This window comes from Python bivittatus, unplaced genomic scaffold (assembly GCF_059951505.1).
Source record: "Python bivittatus isolate LINGU-HERP-01145 unplaced genomic scaffold, Pbiv_v1 ctg000850_np1212, whole genome shotgun sequence".
NCBI lineage: Eukaryota > Metazoa > Chordata > Lepidosauria > Squamata > Pythonidae > Python > Python bivittatus.
The window spans coordinates 65,706,964-65,720,300 of record NW_028277112.1 but is presented as its reverse complement, the minus strand read 5'-3'; the positions used below and the strand labels follow the sequence as shown (position 1 = coordinate 65,720,300).

The window sequence follows — 13,337 nt, the reverse complement described above, 5'->3', positions numbered from 1 at the left end:
TAAGCTGTAGAAAGCATGATATATCAGCCAAAGCAGATAAATTATATTTATTGACTTTGATACATTGATGCAAAAACATTGTAAGAGTTTATCAAAATACTACTGGTGTGTACACTTGTAATTGTTGCTGTTTGTACACTGAGTGCAGTAATATACATCAAATTTGAGAATTTTGTCAAATCTGAGTACTGTATTTATTAGGGGTAAAAAAAGGCTTCTACTTATAAAACATCGTAGCTCAGATTGTGAGAAAGCTGGTCATGTTTCAGTACTGTTGAAATCAGACTAAAATTTGTTGCATTGATTTCAAAGGGATATAGAGCACATATTAAAAGTGCCACATATTCCTGGTTCATAATTCACATTGAAAACAATCAGCTATGGTTGGTAACCTTACCTGAAAGACAGATGGCCCAACAAAATTGATCTACTGTAATGTACAATTATAAGGAAATGTCAGATGTTCCAAGACACATACTTGGGGATCAAAAGGTTGAAGCTCAATAATGTCTATAGGAACGGAGTACGCATTCTTGAACATGCCCTGGAGTTAATTTCTTGGCATGCAAATTAGTGTGGAAAGTACTCCTTGAGCATGAAAGCAAATGCTTTGACATTGCATACCAGCTATACATTGACTATCAGAACTGGCAGCTATTACATATTTTGCATGTTTTCTCTCAAATATTTTTATATTATAGGATGTCTCTGAACACTTGAATATTCTACTTTCTTTCAGCTTTTTGTAATGAATGTCAGGGATCAGATTGGTTTTAGCTCTAAAGAATGACGAAGGCTGCAATTCTAAATAAACATATTACGGAATAAATGTCATTGGATGCTACTGAACCTATTTCATAGACAGAATTTCATTGTAAGAATTAGCAGATTGAGATTTGATGAATTCTGTAAAAAGAATAAGATATTTTGTAGTTATTTTTTGGGGGGTGGGGTATGAATCTCAAAATATTAATCCTAGCAGTAGATTACACTTCTCTCTACTTATATGGAGAATAGTTGCATAAAAATCTACTTGTAGGTATTGTTTCCAGGTTCAGTCTAAAAATGGATTGGGTAGGAATTCTACATACAGTTATTTTTGGAGTTTGTGTTGAATTCAGGAAGACTTCCATGTAACCATGTATCAGATGGAGCTGACCGACTGAATCTAGTATAGAAGAGACAGCCTCCCTCCCTTTTAAAGATCATTGTGGAAAACTGTTGAGTGAAACTTGGAGACCAGTATAATGGAGAATTATTTCCCAAATGTCAAAAGAGAAGAGGCTGAAAAAAATGAAGACAAGTAAATGGATAGAGCTGAGATGTACATTAATCTAAAGCCAGTTCCATAAATAATTTGCATCCTATTAATTAATGGATTTGTTGTGACAGCTTATTTGTATACATTATCTTCCCATCTGGTGCAAAAAAATTCTTTTTAAATACAAAAGTACAAATTTGTGCATGTAGAGTATTTTGAAATTATTTCATAATAAAAGGTGTACATTTTAAATACATCTACAAGAACTGTCTAGAAAACGTATTTACTCTTACATGAGTGACATAAATGTTTGAACAATTTCTCTTGCTTGCTTAATAAACACTTCACATCCATACTCTGAATTAATTTGTTGCTTGTATTTCACTATTTAACGTGCAGTTGCATTTTACGCATCCTTTTTTAAAATCTGAATACTGTACAGACTAAATGCATACAGTAATGTAGATGGATGCATTTAAGTATCTTTTAGATACTCAAAATTATCAGTATTCAAAACCATATTTAAATAATCCCCTTTAGCATGCTTCAAGCATTGTGTTTCATGCATTAGCAGAACCATATGGTAAATTTTCCCTGGTCTATACTATATCAAGTGCCAGTGTGGAGGATTTTGTGTTTAATTCTCTTCCTCAGAAACTCAAATTCATCTATTATATAGTAGCTGGGTTCATACATAGCATACCATATTTGTTTTGTTTTAGCTTGATATTATGAATGAAAACTATTCAAACAATTATTAAGCAACCACAGCTTACTGAAGTGAGTGACCCAGCTAGTAAATACAACCAGGTCCCACTGACATCCACTGAAGGAGTGATTCAACTGCATACTGACATCATTTGTTTCTTCATTTAAAAAAAAAAAAGTTTGTTTCCGAGAAACCATCCTGGTATCCCTGGGCTAGGTGAGAAATTAATACAGAAAAAGAGGAAGATGCTTAGGAAAAATTATGTTCCTAAGTACCCATCCTATGGAAAATCCTATTTTTGTTCTATGTTGTATAGAAACCATTACAATAAAGTTGGATTTAATTGACATTTGGATTTAATAGACATCTCTTTCCGTACATTAAATCATATTTCTACTGTTGAGTTCAATGCAAATGGTAGAGAATTGGTTTTGTACCACACATTTCCTGGTGGTCTCCTATCTAAGCACTAATTAGATCTAAATGCTTAGCTTTTTTCAAGAACAACATTAGTGAGATGCTGCTAGTGCTGTTATGAATAAGCCTAATTGTGCTTATTTGGGTTTTACTTCAGCTGTTTCCACTTTGATTCCAATCCAACTGTGACCTTTGAACAAGGAGAAAAGGAGCATCGGTTTAAAATAAACCAATTTGGTGTTAAGTTGAAATTCAGGGTTATGATTTTTAACCTCTTCCTCCTCCCACCCTGATTTAATCCAAGTTATTTAAACTACTGTATTTAAACTACTGTTTTTATGGTAAACTGCCGCTGACATTGTGGCTCTCCCTGGAAGTATTCCACAGGGAGTGTCTTACAATAGGCTCTGAGTGAGACATAGGCATCCTTGAACCCTTCTCCATGCCAGCATAGGACACCTCCTGCTCTATTACTATTACAGTGGTACCTCTACTTATGAACGCCCCTACTTACAAAATTTTCAAGATACGATCAGCTCTGGCCCCAAAAATTTACCTCTACTTACAAACTTGCCTCGACTTACGAGCCATTTTCCACCCGTGCCACGTGGTCCGTGGCCATTTTCCCGCCCATTCCACGTGGTCCGCGGCCATTTTCCCGCCCGTTCCACGTGGTCCGCGGCCATTTTCCGCCCGTTCCACGTGGTCCGCGGCCATTTTTCCGCCCGTTCCACGTGGTCCGCGGCCATTTTCCCGCCCGTTCCACGTGGTCCGCGGCCATTTTCCGCCCGTTCCACGTGGTCCAAGGCCATTTTCTGCCGTTCCACGTGGTCCGCGGCCATTTTTCCACCCGTTCCACGTGGTCCGCGGCCGTTTTTCCGTCCGACACACGTGGTCCGCGGCCGTTTTTCCGTCCGACACGTGGTCCACAGCCATTTTTTCCGCCTTGAGGCGTGGTCCGCGGCCGTTTTTCCGCCCCTGACACGTGGTCCACGGCCATTTTTCCGCCCTGACGTGTGGTCGGCGGCCGTTTTTCTGCCCCTGACGCGTGGTCCGCGGACGCCGGAACGGATTAATGGTAATTACATTGAACCTTATGGGAAAATTTACTTCGACTTGCAACCAACTCGATTTGCGATCAGAATCACGGAATGGATTAAGTTCGTAAGTAGAGGTACCACTGTACTTGTTTACGTGTAAGTTTCTTTCTTCACTGAGGGTGGATTCAGGCACAGGATGTCAGGGACAGCACTCTAATTTGAAGCAATTCATACATCCCCAAATCCAGTTTATTGTCCTGAGTGGCAGAGGAATTAATTTTCTCCCGTGCTTATTCTCAGAGCCAAATTGGTGTCCATTCCTCAGAACTTCAATTATCCATGCAGTAGAAATATTCAGCTAAAATCAAATTAGCAAATTTTAGTTGGGCTTGTATTATTAGAGAATTAGTCCTTTCTTCTTTGCTAGTAAAATACTCACCCTTTGCTACTACTACAGTTAACTGTATATGGAGCAACAGTCTTTTCCTACTTGCACCGAATCATACCACACATATGTTGTGGCAACCTCTTTTGTTGTTTGGTTATATTCCCATGGCATTGCCTTCATCTCATCTCCAGCTCTGTGACAGGCTTAAATGTTAAATGTCATCCAAGAGCAGCCACAAGAGCTATAAAATATGGGTTTTCAAAAATTTTTCAGGCCATGGAACTGGTTATTTAAAAAAGAAAGAAAGAATTCCAAGAACTTCTGATCAAAAGGCAAAGCACTAGTGATAGAAAACTGGCTTCATTTGAGTGAACTTTGTGTGGGTGTGTGCGTGTACGTGTGTGTGCATGCGTGCACTCTTACTTTCCCACAGAAGCCTCAGGGTTCTGCAGAAAAGAGTTTCAAAAACTCTGGTATAAAATCTAGTAGGCTTTGTCATTCATTACCAACTCATTAACCTGGAGGGAAGTCAGATGATTGCAATGAGTTGAAAAGAGGCAATGGGGCAGGGGGGAGGAGAGCAAATTTGATGCCAGTCTAGATTTCTGCTCTCACGAATGGATGCATAACACATTAACTCAGCAGTGGGAAATGGCTTGTCAACAGCAGATGAGTGGAGAGTTTGCACTATTAAATTAGCACGAAGATGAACAGCTACTTCTTTCCTTTTAGAGGTGTGCAATATTCAGGTGTGATGTAGGAAAGAACTGTCTTTTGTGGTCTCATATGGTAGCTGCACACTTCAGATCCTAATACTACAGACCTCCAGTCCAACTCTTTGCTCTGCAATCCACTAGAGCATCTCCAGGAGATGGCCTTCCAGACTCTGTTGAAATACTTCCAGGAAAAGATTCCCCCATTGCGGAACAGCTCCTTGGTAGGAAATTCTTCCTGATGTCCTATCAAAATCTGCTTTCTTGTAATTTAAAACCAGTTTCTGGTCTATTTTCTGAAATAATGCTGAACAAATCTACTCCATCTTCTCCATGGCAGTTATTCAGATACAGGTAGTCCTCATTTAGTGACCGCCTCATACATTAATCATTCGCAATTACAAAAAGTAATTTTGCGACCAATCTTTGCATTTATGATCTTTGCAAGTCTGTAAAGCAAAGGAAAGCTGAAGTAAGATTGTAAGCACAGTTGCAGTTTCACTTACCAACTGCTTCACTTAATGATCAAGTTGCCAGTCCCAATTGTGGTTGCTAAACAAGGACTACTTGTACTTGAAAATAACTGTCTTATCTTCTCCAGGCTAAACATTCTGAATGCTGCTAACCACTCCTTTAAGTTTTTCCTTCCAGGATCCTTAATATCTTGGTTATTTTCCTCAAAACATACTCCTATTCATCAGTGTCCTTCCTAAAATGCTGTGTTGAGAACTGGACCCACTGTTCCAGATGTGGTCTTACCAACTTGAACAGAGAGGAACAATGAATTATTATCCTGACACTGTACTTCTGTTGATGCAGGCTAGGACTGTGTACGCAGCTGCATCATTGTTGGTTCATGTTCCATTTGAGATTCACCAAGACATCCAGATCCTTTTCATATGTACTGTTGCACATCCTATACTCGTGCTTTTGATTTTTCCCATACAAATGAAGGGTTTTGCATTTGTCCTTGTTGAAACTGAGCTTGTCAAGATCTTCCTGAATCTTGATACTGATTTCTGAGGTGTTTGCTATCACCCCTTTGTGTCACTTGCAAATCTGATAATCCTATTTTCTAACCCTTGTCAAAGCCATTTATAAATATGCTAAACATTACAGAGCATCAAATGAGCCCTGGAGTGCACCAACTTGACACCTTCTTCCAGTGTAACTCAGAGCCAATGGCATACATTTTAAACTTGTTGGACAAATTAACGTTATATTTTTATCCAACAGGCAACATAATTAATTTGGGAGTATTTTCTTGAAGACTGTGCATTCTTATTTCTTTTTAACTGGCTAGTTACAGGGGTAATCAATAACTTTATTACTAACACTTCCATCCTATTACTTAACTTTACCATCAGATGATGCTTAAAGCCATGAATATAGAAATAACCTATTTCACATAATGTTGAATTTAATAAAATAACTGTTTAGGGCCATCCTAGTTCAGCTTAATTAGCAGCTAATATATTGGTGTTGCTAGCTGAAACATTTCTTTAAAAAGCAAGTAACTTGCCTGAGCTTTACGTACAACCTAACATCCATGAGATATTAGATGTATCCAAAATAAGATTATTAAGAAAAAAGGCAACATCAACATGCACCCAATATCCTAACATTTGTAGAGGTAGGAAAAAGGGGATGAGCCTCATAACAGCCTAATGAGTACTGAGCATACTTAGAATAGATGTGGGTGCAGGGAGGAGAAAGAGATAGAATATCCTGAAAGAACACGTCTGATTGATATGAATTATGAAGAGGGGCAAAACACTAATAATGTCACATCTTGGTGCCAATCTGTCTGATACGGAACTTAGGCCCCTCTGTTGGCGAGCAAATGAGGCTTCCTCTAATAATGTGACTGTTTCTGCCACCCTGTTCTTTGGTACCCAGAAATATTTTAACTTACAAGTTAAAACAAAACAAAACTTTTGAACTACCTATGATTTCCAAAGTTTACAGAACACTGAGATTGTGGGTGGGAAGGAGGCCTGGCCGGCTTTTAAGACTGGGAGAACTCTGTCACAAGGCATTCCATTACCTACTCTTCAAGAGGAGGTTTAAGGAGGAAAATGAAATGTACAGTATAAAGCAGCAACTTTCTGTACGTGTAGAAAGCACTACATTGCCTATAGCTGACTCTGTCCAAATGGTTATAAAACAGTAATTATATTCTAGAGATATGCAAAAAAGAAAAATCTTCAGGTTGAGCTTAATTCTTAGTGATTTCAGGGACATGTACATGTAGTTTTCCTGACAGACATGGTTTATCCTAGCCTTCTTCCAGGACGTTTTCTCAATTTCTCAGTCTAGCCACTATCCCAAATATTTTCAGTGACTTCCCAACCAAATACTAACCAGATCAGACCCTGTTGAGCTATTTGAGCAAGCACGTGTTATTAGATGCTGCCACCTAACTGGCTGGAATAAGCAATATGAATTCCATCACCATTCTTGGGTTTTCTATTCTCATCTATGAAGTATTACATTGGGAGACTTCTGGGGAAGAAATGGCAAACTTGAAGACGGCTCTGCTAAAAGTGGACCTGGCAATTAGACCAGCTCTTTGTAATTTCTCTCCAGCCAAGGAGGGAACTTGAAATCACCCACAAGTGCACCATACCGTTGCTCCTCATGAGGAGACTGCAGGACAGCAGTCTTCAGCGGGTTTAGAGCTCTGGGAGACAAGGGAATAGCTATCTTGCTCAAACCATGGTCAGTACCTTCAAAAGGACACTGGGTACGCATACTTCCTTTTCTAATCACTTTTGGAAATGGCTTGCTAACTGCTTTTCAGCTATTAGGAACCTTTGGATCAACAAGTTTCACAGCACCAGGTGAGTTTCCTTCAATCCTTAGCGAAAGAAGTTTTAAATACAAGTTAAAGACTTAAATTTTCTTCTTTTGGAATAAACAGCAAAAGAGTGATTAGAACTTTGATTTTGGAAAGTTACAAATGGACTAAGGGTTCAGATAAGATTTGAAATATGATTTTGGAATTAATTATAAGAATCCTTCCCATGGCCAAATGGTTTTATTTTGAATTCTCTTTTAAAAAATGATAGGATGAGACTTTGAAGGTTGGGCACCAGAGGGAGCCAGAAGGAACTAAAGATTACAATTAAAGGAGAACATTTAAATTTGACTTACTAATACAGAATGAAGCAATATATTTTAACTTTGGACATATTGGAGGATATTTTTGTACAATGGACCCAGAAGTTAATTTTAAGAGTGTCTGTCTCTACAGGTAGTCTGTGTTTAAAAGATGTTATAGAAGAGGAACAAATTTTACCTGACAAGATTGAGACTGATCTGAAAGTGGATTTAAAAATGACAGGCTACAAGAATGATATGGAAAAAGATGCTACACTGGAAATACAAAAGAAACCGGCTGATGTCTTAATAATTAAAAGGAATATATGAATAACAGACCAAGAGAGTGACCTGGATAATTTTCCTATATTGGATTTACAAAAGAGGATTGTTAAAGCTTTGAAGAATTTTGTGAGAAAGGACAAAGAAAAAATGAAAAGAAATCAAGTTCTAGGACATTATTTGAAGGAACTAAAGATCAAGATTGTTAAAAGTAAAAGGAAGGAATATAAAATTGGTTTACTGGATGAAGGTTAAAATACAGGTAGTCCCCAGTTTAAGAACGACTTCCATTCCCAAGGTCTGTCCTTAAGTCAAATTTGTGTGTAAGCCAGAATAGTATTATTGTATATAACTGTATAAGTAGTATTGTGTAATTAACTTGAATCATTCTTAATGCAGGGACTACCTGTAGATATGCTGGTATCTCTGGTAACCCTTAATGGACTTTTGCTGATCAGGACTGAAATAACAAAGCTTTAAGGATTTGTTGATAGATAAGAGATGGGATATGGAAAGAAGAGATCGTTTAATTTTAAGAGAAAGTGATAAGTTACTAAAATTTATACTTGTTGTGATGAAGGGGGAAGTTATTTCTTTATATATTTTTGTTTTCTTTTTCTTTACTATGTTATTTTCTTTCCTATTTTTTCTTTCTTGCATTTTCTTTTCTTTTTATTCTTTTTTCAGTTTGAATTCATTTTTATCTTTGTAATTGTAATTTTTAATAAAATTACTATAAAAAAATGAAGTATTATATTGGTGCCCCAAATGCTCATCAATCAAGCAGCTAACCAGGAAGAGATATCATACCTTGCAGGTAGTCCTCACTAACTGACCACTTGTTCAGCGACTGTTCAAAGTTACGACAGCGCTGAACAAAGAGACTTACGACCAGTCCTTGGAATTGTGGCCATTACAGTGTCCTGCAGTCACGCGATCACCATTTGTGATCCTCATTGCCAGCTTTCGATGAGCAAAGTCAATGGGGAAGCCGGCAGGTCAAAAATGGCGATTATGTGATGTCACACTTAACAACTGCACGGGATTCACTTAACGACCGCAACCGGAAGTGCCGCAACTGTTGTAGTAAGTCGGCACAGTAAGGTGACATCATGGTTTGCAACTGCATTGTTTAGCAACAGAGTTGCTGATCCCAATTTCCATCATTAGAGGACTACCTGTATTTTTACAATTAAAAAAATAAAATAAAATTGCATATGTAAATTTTAAGTTACGTTCTCTTCATAGCCTCTGAGGATACGATACAGAAAAATCTGGCAACCTAAGAAAATATGTCTATTTTCCTTTGACTTGATCAAGTATTAAAGATTACTGCTAAGGCAGAGGAAGGCAGGGTTTTTTTTTTTTCACATAGAAGTCCGCTGGTGTTCACAAAATATTTTGGATGGCTGCATGAATGGGTAGGGCTGATAGTGTACACACGCGCACACATACACATCACCGTTCATACAGCCACATCTCCCCACTGGAGGCATAATAGCCACAGGATGGGGGGAGCTAAACCTTCTTCCTCCATTGATTCTGATACTTAAAAAACCACTGCTTTTGCAACTCTATTTTTAAGCATGCCCTCATTGTGTTCCTTGCAGTTCCATTAAGGGCTGTTCTGTTGGGGTGGGTGAGAAGACAGGACCAAGACCCCAGCCATACAGAGTGGGCAGGAAATGCGTATGGCATGCCTCCAAATATTCTCAGCCTTTATGGCCAGGGAAAAACAGAAACAATTATTACAGAACATTCATTTCAGGAAACTGGATTTACTTGTATTTATTCCACCAAAGAAGTTGCCAGGAAAAAAAAAAACACCCTCTGGCAGAATTATATTTTACCAGTTAAACATTCAACAGAGATTTTGTTTATATGTATATAATTACAACATTCAAAATAGTAAGCATTCTTCGTTTTGTGCTTGGCAATCCAACTGTGAAACTAAGTATCCTAAGTATCAAGAAATCTAGAAGATGAATTAAATGTTGATCTGGGGCACTCTTGTAGGGGAGGGACAACAGACAAGATAAACTAAAAATCCTACCATCTCAAACCTACTGTTAACTAAATTTTAAGAAAATAATTCTAACACTTGGAGAATAATCAGTTGAGTTTGGGAGAGCTTTCCTATAAATCATAAATAGGAAATATTAACTCCTATTTGCACAAAATCTCCCACCCCAAATGATTATTTTGACTGAATTTCCTCTCGCTAACCAACCTGTTGCTTACTATTTCATATACATAAGTGTTTGTTGGCATGATTTAAAATTCATAGAAAATCAGCCTGAGTAATATTTGCAGAGACTTTTTTTCATTCTTCCTTCTTTTTTAATATATGCATGGTCCTTCACATCACATTATGAGGCTGGTTCATAGACTGGGAAAGGATAGGCTATATATAAAGGATTTAGACAAATTTGTCAGTTGTTAAAAGTGGATGGATGAATCTCCTATGCCAGACTTTCTTGGATGGATATGGATCTACATTAAAAGATTCCAGGAAAAGCAAAGGGCAAACTAGCCTGATGCAAACTCACATGCCCTCAGTATAAAACACTCCTGAGTGGTGTGTGAAATAGCTCTGTAATTTCTTTTTCAACAGAGTGGAATACCCTGAAAATGGCAATAAATATTTTATTTTGGTATAGTAAAATTCTGCTTCACTAGACCCTAGACTGATGTAGAGCATAACTCATTCAGTCAGCTGTACTGTACCACTAAGAAGTAACTGGGATTTTAGCATGCTTACTTTTGGTTTGCACCAGTTGTGATTTGTACCATAATTTTTAAACCTGAAAAAAAAGGGGGGGGGAGGGTAAAAGAAACTACACTGGTTTAGAGTATCCATTTCACCAAAATTAGCAGCTTAAACACCTGACATTGAAAAATCCAGTGACAGTGCAAGATAAATATTTTAAAGCTTTTCAGACAGCAGTGCTTTTCTCACTCTTTCCTCCACAGTTGACACCCACTATTTAGTAGTAGCGATACATCCACCAGTTTCTAAAATTTAATACTAATGTTGACAAGATGTCACTTACATCAATAGTGTTCCAAAACTACTTGGAACCTGTTTTAGAACAAGAGTTTTTTCTTCTACATTTGGCAGTCTCTTTTCAAAGTATAATAATATTCATCATAATAAAAAACAAGAGGGGGGACATGAAGCTTCATGGAAACTCAAGGTCCACTTATTACAAAAATGCTACCATTTGTTACAAATGGTCAAGCAACAAATTAAATATCAGGTTTTTTTGCTCTGTTATTTTCTACGAAGTGCATTCTTTGGATCACCAGGAGTGTTGAGTAAAGCTGAAGGTGATCTGGAACAAACTGTCATAGGCCAGCATGTTTAGTTTATTAAGCTTTGACTGTATCAACCTGCTGGCTTCTTTATATTTCAGGAAACTTCTCAGTTAGTTGCTTTAGCCATACAGCTGCCACATCCATAGATTGGAAGGCCAAGAACAAGAGTGAATACAATTATGTTTTGAACTAGTTAGGCACTGTTTAAATAACTGACATCCATACCATTAGTTGTTGGCAATTTAGTTTCTCAAATGTTATGGAGTCAGAGATACTTGCGAGTGTTTATTTCCTGGAAACTAACAGCTCAGGATCGTCCGATGTTCAACCAGAGAGAGAAAATTCATAACCAATTATAGTAATTTAAGCAAGAATTCATAGGTTGCGTTAATTATTCCCCAAGAAATCAGGGACCGGTGATAATTCAGATGGGCTCCTCGGAAGAGATGTGTCAGTTTCCTGTCACGCTCCAGCCAAATCTTCATAAAGACTGTGGAAAAAGACTGGAATTCCCCACCAATTTGCGACTGCATGCGGGCTTTTACAACATTCACTGGGAAAAACAGAAATCCCAACATAGCACCCAATACCCCTCCACATATGAAATCATTGATCAGATGAGTACTATAAGTTGTTGCTTCTGGCAAGCACTGCTTGATGGGTCCTCGCAGGCCAAAAAACAGAGCATTGCTAGGACCATTCCGAAGCAGGATTGGCACCAAGCCCCGATAATATTCCCTGGCCCCATGCTCTCGAAGAACTCTGAATGCTTGGAAAGTGTTTGTAAATTTGTCATGATGTTTGTAGTCCTGCAGAAGTGTCTGCACACGCTCAAAAGGGGTCAGGACAGCTTCTGTGGTCCCAGCAAGCACAGCTGCTAAGCTCCGGGCCAAGATTTCAGGTGCACTTATGTGTCTTAGGAGCACGGAAGACAAGTCCTCATATAGGCCAAACATTAATGCCAGGGTTGTGCTCTTCTGCATCAGTGGAGGAAGGATACCTCGGTACAAATTTCTGATCCCATCTTTCTGTAGCTGACATATTGCGTCTCTGGTTCGTACCCCATACAGCTGTTGCCGAAAGAGGACTTTCTGGATTGGAAAAGTTATTCCAACATTTGTAATGGCTGCACAATAACCACAGAAGTAATGTTTGCCTGAGTTCACTTTTACAATGCAATTACCAGTTTGATCTGCCTTTGACTTGTTAAGAAAAAGGTCTTCTGAATCCATCATGCTGCTTGCTGTGTCCTCACATAGGTATTCTCTTCTCCTACAAGAAGTAAAGGTGATTGAACAAAGCCAGAAGCTACTTGCCTGCACTTTAGGTAGAAAAATAACCACATAACAAGAGCTTTAACACGCCTATTCATTTGTTTTCTGAAAGGTCTCTAGTTCTCTAAATACTGAATTTCAGAGAACATCCTTCTTCAAAAGTACTGAGAGTATGTTCTCAACTCCTGCTTTCCTTGTAATAATATAAATTACCATGAAAATATTTCCATGGAACGCATTATAAAAGATTTGAAAATATTTAATTTCCAGGGTCTCTGCCAACCAACCGATACTATACCCTTTCCCAATGGACACACCATTTCGGTGTATCCAGTGTCTTCTCAATGGAATTAATCCTTGGACAGTATCCTACATATTAATACTGATCAGCATTTTACAATATTCCTTACTCCAGCAACTGTTCCCCTGTTCTCTTTCATAATGAATTTATTTCTTTAAAAAATAAAAATAATTTTTGACTTCCACAGAGCTACAGACCTCCTACTTCTATCCTGTCCTTCTTTGGATTTAAATAAAATACTAGATGCACAGACACTCTTCAGCATTTCCAACATCTTTTAAAAATTAACCAGCCTAAAGAAGTGCCTACCTTTCTGCAATTAATCAAGAGTGGAAAAAACTGCAAGCCAAATAAAAGAAAACATAAAATAAAAACAAGAGCTTAATGTGCCTCAGTTTGCTTTTCTTTTGCCTTGTTACAACTTGCTTTTCTTTTTGCAAACTCAGTTTTATTCAAACATATTATACTAAAATATGATTTAGGAATAGCTAGTGACTAAGCCAGTATGTATTTATAACTTTATTTTTTATTT

The 13,337-nt window shown here is 37.9% G+C and overlaps 1 protein-coding gene across 6 annotated transcripts in view; it reads right to left on the bottom strand.

Moving 5' to 3' along the window:
- SLC25A51 (solute carrier family 25 member 51) overlaps positions 1–13,337 on the bottom strand; it is a 43,708-nt gene that overhangs the window by 23,997 nt on the left and 6,374 nt on the right. For 5 of the 6 annotated variants that reach the window (XM_007421548.4, XM_007421550.4, XM_025172761.2 and 2 more), the window contains one exon: positions 33–12,502. The exons of the other annotated variant lie outside the window; for it this stretch is intronic. In XM_007421548.4, the coding sequence (XP_007421610.1) occupies positions 11,584–12,465 (882 nt within the window). In that variant the 5' untranslated portion in view covers positions 12,466–12,502 and the 3' untranslated portion in view covers positions 33–11,583. Of the gene's footprint in view, positions 1–32; positions 12,503–13,337 lie in introns of those variants that run through there. 6 annotated transcript variants of the gene reach the window in all.